This window comes from Cryptomeria japonica, chromosome 2 (assembly GCF_030272615.1).
Source record: "Cryptomeria japonica chromosome 2, Sugi_1.0, whole genome shotgun sequence".
NCBI lineage: Eukaryota > Viridiplantae > Streptophyta > Pinopsida > Cupressales > Cupressaceae > Cryptomeria > Cryptomeria japonica.
In genome coordinates this window covers 56,480,813-56,487,198 of record NC_081406.1, presented here as the reverse complement: position 1 = coordinate 56,487,198, position 6,386 = coordinate 56,480,813, and the positions used below count along the sequence as shown (strand labels likewise).

Here is a 6,386-nt window from a genome sequence, read left to right as displayed (position 1 = left end):
CACGAAATAGTTGAAAATTTGTTAATCACAGTTAAATGGTTTCGGTCTAAAACCAAAATACAGAGAGGAAGTAAAGACGATAACAGAAATAAAGTTGAGTGAATGTAACTGTGGTATCTAATTTGTGGAGCCGTGAATCTTGGAAAGTTCAAACCAAGTATTAGTCATACCACAAATTGTTTACATGCCAAACAGAGGAAGCGTGGAAAATTAAAGATGTTAACTGGTTAAGCATTGCATACAATGAATTGTGAGTTCAAACAAATTTGACTCGCCAACAAACCCGCTGTTGAATAGCCAGAACGAACCGACTCCAATCTGATCAGTTGGGTCGATGATCTCTGTGATGATTAACAGCGCCGGAGATAGGTGAGGCTTGGATTTTGTTTGAAACCAAACCCATTGGGTATCAAGGGAAGCCAGAACACATCTTAATCCTTACTTAGATGTGTAAACTAAAAGAATTGAACCAATCTGCAACCTCTACCTGAGAATCAAGAGTTAGAAATCTGAATTCATCAGTCAAACTAGTAGAAACCAGAGGAAGGCACATCAATTTGTGGAAACAGATATAATAAACTATTGTAGACTGTTGGAATTCACAGGAACATTTAGAATTTGATGTTGTAATTCGACATGTCTCTGTAATCTTCTAACGGTTGTTTGTAAGTTTTGCAAGGAGGAAAATTTTTTCTCTCTGAATAGGTGATTACATTGAACCAGAATTCACTGTTGGAAGAAAATTAGGATTCCACTGTAAAATAAAACTGGGCTCACTCAAGCTAAAGCTGTAAATGCTCTGCATCAAGTGGTATCAGAGCACAAGATACTTTTTTGGGAATAACAAGATGGGGGATGGGGAAGAAATCCCTATCAGAATCACCAATGTAGAATTGGCTAAGATAGTCAAAGAGCAAATGGCAGAGAGTAGGGCTATCAGAGAGGAGAATAGGGCAATGAAGAGAGAGTTAGATAAGTTGAAAGGCCAAGTAAGGAGGGGAGGCCAAGAAGAATCAGAAGGAGAAGAAGAAGAGCAAGATCCAGCCAGTCAAGCAAATATTCCGGAGGATCAAAGGGCAATGCTTGCAGCCCTAGAGAGGGTAGGAGTAAAGGATAGGAATGATATTCCTTTGTTCTATGGTAAATTGGAACCGGAAGAATGCATGGATTGGATAGAAGCTTTGGAGAATTATTTTGAGTGTGAGGTAGTACTTCCAAGCCAAAGGGTGAAGTTGGCAAAGTCCAAATTGAAGGGGCCAGCCCTTAGTTGGTGGAATTTTCTACAAAATGAGAGATTGGAAGAGGGAAAGGAGGTTATTTCTACTTGGACCAGAATGAAGGCAGAATTAAAAAAACAGTTTGTACCGGATGATTATGAAGTAACCCTTCATAAGAAGCTTCAAAATTTGAAGCAAAAAGATCTTGATGTGAGTACTTATACTCAAGAATTTCACAATTTGACCTTGAAGGCCAAAATGTTTGAAACTGAAAAACAAAAACTTGCAAGGTATATCAATGGATTGAAATATAGCATCCAAGATGAATTGACATTGGTTAGTGTGGAATCAGTCCACAAATGTTTTCAGCTTGCCCTCAAGATTGAGGAAAAACAAAAAAGAAGAGGAGAACAAAGTAAGGGAAGAGGAACTTCTTTCCGTGGAAGAGGAAGATTCCATGGGAGAGGAACTTTTTCCAAGTTCCAAGGTGAAAGCAGCAATCAACGTGCTGATAATGATGCTGGTGGCAGAGGTACATTCAGAGGAAGAGGGTCAAATAATGGCAGGGGCAGATCCAGAGGAAGAGGCCCTAATGTGTTCACCGGAAGATGCTTCTCATGCAACCAAGTTGGGCATCAATCCTTCAGATGTCCACAAAAGAATGACAGCAGCAATCAAGGAGATAGAAGGGTACAATTGATTCAAGAAGAGGATTGCCAAAGCCATTCATCATACCATACAGCTTTATCCAAGCATGCTGATCCAGTGCAAGGAGAAACTCTTATGTTCAATCGATCGCTGTTGGTACCACTCAATAAGGAGCCAGCACAAAGGAAATCTCTATTCCGGACTACTTGCAAAGCAAAAGGTAAAGTATGCAAGGTAATTGTTGATTCCGGCTCTACTGAAAATTTAGTTTCCTTGGAAATGGTTACTAAGTTAAATTTGAAAAGGCTACCACATCCTACTCCCTATAAAGTTTCCTGGTTGAATAAGGAGCAGCAAACTATTGTGAATGAACAATGCTTAGTAGAATTTGAAATTGGTGATTATAAAGATAAGGTTTTGTGTGAAATAGTTGCAATGGATGCATGCCATCTTCTTTTAGGAAGACCATGGCAATATGATACTAATGCCCAGCATGATGGGAAAACCAATGTGTTCAATATAACTAAGGATGGAGAAAATTTCATAATGACACCTTTACCGGATGTTGTAAATAATTCAATCTTACAAAGTAGTGTTATGGTTGTCAAAGAAAAAGAGTTTTTAGAAGGTCTTAAGGAAGAGAATTCTCCATGCTTTGCTGTTGTAATCAGACCTAAGGAAACTAATTGTGAGGGCAGGGAATTGAATTTAGAAACCAAGGAAAGTACTTGTCCTAAGGTTGTATGTGATTTGCTGAATAAGTATGATGGTATTATTGCTGATAGTGCTCATGAGTTGCTTCCACCAAAGAGGTCAATCAGCCATTGTATTGATTTGATTCCGGGTGCTACATTACCAAATAAAGCAGCCTATAAACTAACCCCCGAACAAAATGCTGAAGTTGCACGGCAAATCCAAGGATTGTTAGAAAAGGGTTACATACGGAAAAGTATTAGCCCATGTGCTGTTCCAGCAGTCCTTGCTCCAAAAAAAGAAGGAACTTGGAGGTTGTGTACAGATTCTCGTGCCATTAATAAGATTACTATTAGATACCGATTTCCTATGCCTCGGATAGAGGATCTCATGGACTGTTTAGGTGGTGCTAAATACTTTTCAAAGATTGATCTTAAAAGTGGTTATCATCAGATCCGGATACAAGAAGGGGACGAATGGAAAACCGCTTTCAAAACTAATGAGGGTTTGTTTGAATGGATAGTTATGCCTTTTGGTTTATCCAATGCTCCTAGTACTTTCATGTGTTTAATGAATGAAGTGCTGAAACCTTTTCTTCATCAATTTGTTGTTGTATATTTGGATGATATTCTGATTTTTAGTGGCAGCAAAGAGGAGCATTTACAGCATTTGGATCAGGTCTTGAGGAAGCTTCATGAAGAAGGCTTGAGGATAAACTTAGAGAAGTGTTCCTTCCTGCAAGAAGAACTTGTGTTCTTGGGTTTTGTAATTTCAACAGGCAGTCTGAAAATGGATCCTTCAAAAGTAGAAGCCATCCTAAATTGGCCAGCACCTACTACAGCCACGGAGGTAAAAAGTTTTCATGGTTTATGCAGCTTCTATAGAAAGTTTATTAGAAACTTTAGTGGTATTTGTGCTCCACTTATGGATACTATTAAAGGTGGCAGAAAATGTGTTTTCCAATGGACTAAAGAGGCCAATGAATCTTTTGAATTGCTGAAAAGGAAAATATCAGAACAGCCAGTACTTGTTTTACCGGATTTTTATAAGGTTTTTGTTGTTGAATGTGATGCTAGCAATAAGGCTATTGGTGGGGTTCTTAGTCAAGATGGTAGACCCGTAGCCTTCTTTAGTGAGAAATTAAATGAAGCAAAACAAAAATATTCTACTTATGATCATGAACTTTATGCTATGGTTCAGTCGTTACGAAAATGGAGGCATTATCTTTTACCAAAAGAGTTTATTGTTTTTACGGATAACCATGCACTCAGTTTTCTGAATAGACAAGAGAAACTTAACCATAGACATGTCAAGTGGATGGAGTTTTTGCAGGCCTATACTTTCAGCATTAAACATAAGAAAGGGGTCACTAATAAGGTGGCGGATGCTTTGAGTAGAAGGACACTTGCCATTCAGTCTATGCAATTGGAAAGTGCTGGTTTAGAGGCTATGGCATCCATGTATGCTACGGATGAAGATTTCAAGGAAATTTATCAGGTTTGTTTGGATATGACAGCAAGGTATCATACTGATTTTTCTGATTATTTGATTCAGAATGGGTTACTTTTCAAAGGTGGTTTACTTTGTGTTCCAAAGGGATCAATGAGGGAAAATATTATAAAGGAAAAACATTGTGGCAGCTTGGCAGGTCATTTTGGTTTGGATAAAACTTTAGAATCAGTCAAGAGGTTTTATTACTGGCCAAAGTTGCAAACGGATGTTAGGAAATTTGTTGAAAATTGTTTGATATGTCAAAAATCTAAAGGTCATTCCTCTAATGCTAGTCTTTACACACCTTTGCCCATTCCTTCTAAACCATGGGATTCAGTTAGTATGGATTTTGTGCTCGGTTTGCCTAAAACCAAGTCCGGTTATGACAGCATATTTGTGGTTGTGGATCGGTTTTCGAAAATGGCTCATTTTATTCCATGTAAGACTACTCATGATGCATCTCATGTTGCTGGTTTGTTCTTTAAAGAAGTCGTTCGTTTGCATGGTTTACCTTTGTCAATCATATCTGATAGAGATCCTAAGTTCCTGGGTCATTTTTGGAGAACTTTGTGGAAGAAGTTGGGAACTAATGTTTGTTTATCTTCAGCATATCACCCTCAATCTGATGGGCAAACAAAGGTTATTAATCGGTCACTTGGTAATCTTTTGCGGTGCTTGACACAAGAACATGGTGCTAGTTGGGATTCTATTTTGACTCAGGCTGAGTTTTCTTATAATGATTCAGTGAACCGTAGTACCGGGAAAACTCCATTTCAAATTGTTTATGGTGTTCATCCTCGTGGCATTTTGGAGTTACGGGATGTTACTTGTTTAGAAAAGCCTAGTGCTTTGGCTGACGATTTTGTTAATATTATGAAGGATATCCAGGATCAGGTTAAGGACAAGCTTCAACATTCTAATTTCAAATATAAAACTCATGCAGATAAAAGGAGGAAAGATGTCACATTCAATGTTGGGGATTTGGTTATGGTCCATTTGAGGAAAGAGAGATTGCCTAAAGGACACCACACTAAACTCGTAGCAAAGAAGATTGGTCCTTTTAAAATATTGAAAAAATGTGGTTCTAATGCTTATCATGTTGACCTTCCAGCAGATATTCATTTATCTCCTATATTTAATGTTGCTGATTTATATGCCTATAAAGGTGCTGTTCCTCTTGATCTGAATGCAGGTGTTACTGATTCCATTGTTGATGCACAACTTCCAGCTCTTCCTAGGGTTCCTCCTTTAGAGATTGATCATATTTTGGACACTCGTGTGGCACGTAAGACCCGGCGTCATACCTACTATGAACATTTGGTGCAGTGGAAATCCAGACCCGTTGAAGATGCTTCATGGCTGTCTACTGACGCTATTGAGAAGTTGGGTTTTTCTGTTCCAGCAGTCCCAACTCAAGGGACTTGAGTTTTTTTTTCACCTGTGGAGCATGGTGCAGGGCAACCACGGCAGTTAATGTTCTAGTTTTGTTAAGTTTTGTTGATTTTGTTTCTTTGTAATAAGCCACCATTAATTGGGGTTTCCTTCTGTGTGGTCAGGGTGCCTCTCAGTGTGTCTATAAACTGAGGGCCCTTAGTCCACAAGGATTAAGTGCATTTTACGTTTTCTTTTGGTTAAGTTTTTTTTTAGTTTGTGTTTGTGGTTGTTACCGCTTTGTTACTTTTCAATGTGCTGTTATTCGGTTTGGCCCGGTTATTCATCTTTGGTAACTGCAGAACCGTTGGGCTTTTGGGGCTCTTATTTGTTTTGCCCAGTCGGCAGATTGGGACATCGATCTGGGAAGCGCAATTTCAAGAAATAAGAAACAAAATTCTGAGTATGTTGAACTTTACTGTGGCACATTGAGTTCGTTTAAAAAATTCAATAGTTATTGAACTCTCTTCCTTTCGATGCATTAAATCTTAGAAATAGTTACTGAATTTTCCTCCTTCAATGCATTGAATCTTGTTCTGTGAATTCAGTTAACATCGTTCTGTGAATACGAACAAACGTAACTCTAAATTTTCTGCAACTTTTCATCTGGGTTCGGGTGAATAATCTTACTTCTGTTTAAATGGAATTAGACCCTAACTTGTAATGACACCGCGGTTTTATCAATACCGATGGGTGGACGACAGGTTGGGGCATCAAATAAGTGTTTAAATCTTACTCAGCATTTTTAGCCAAGTTTAAAACAGCGCTTCCAGGGATATGTCAAAACAGAGGGAAGCAAACAATGAGATTAATAAACTGTTAAAATACAAAACGGATGCCCTCGACTGGTGTATTAACACAGTCGTGACAACGAATGCCTGACGGTAATGTAAAAAATTGAATTGT

General features: G+C 38.4%; 1 protein-coding gene across 1 annotated transcript; it reads left to right on the top strand.

Moving 5' to 3' along the window:
- The first annotated feature begins 848 nt into the window (after positions 1 to 848).
- On the top strand, positions 849 to 5,474 carry LOC131060503 (uncharacterized). The gene is made up of 3 exons (XM_057993743.2): positions 849 to 2,262; positions 2,326 to 4,131; positions 4,324 to 5,474. The coding sequence occupies exons 1-3, from the start codon at positions 849 to 851 to the stop codon at positions 5,472 to 5,474; spliced, it is 4,371 nt and encodes a 1,456-aa protein (XP_057849726.2).
- The last annotated feature ends 912 nt before the right edge of the window (positions 5,475 to 6,386 follow it).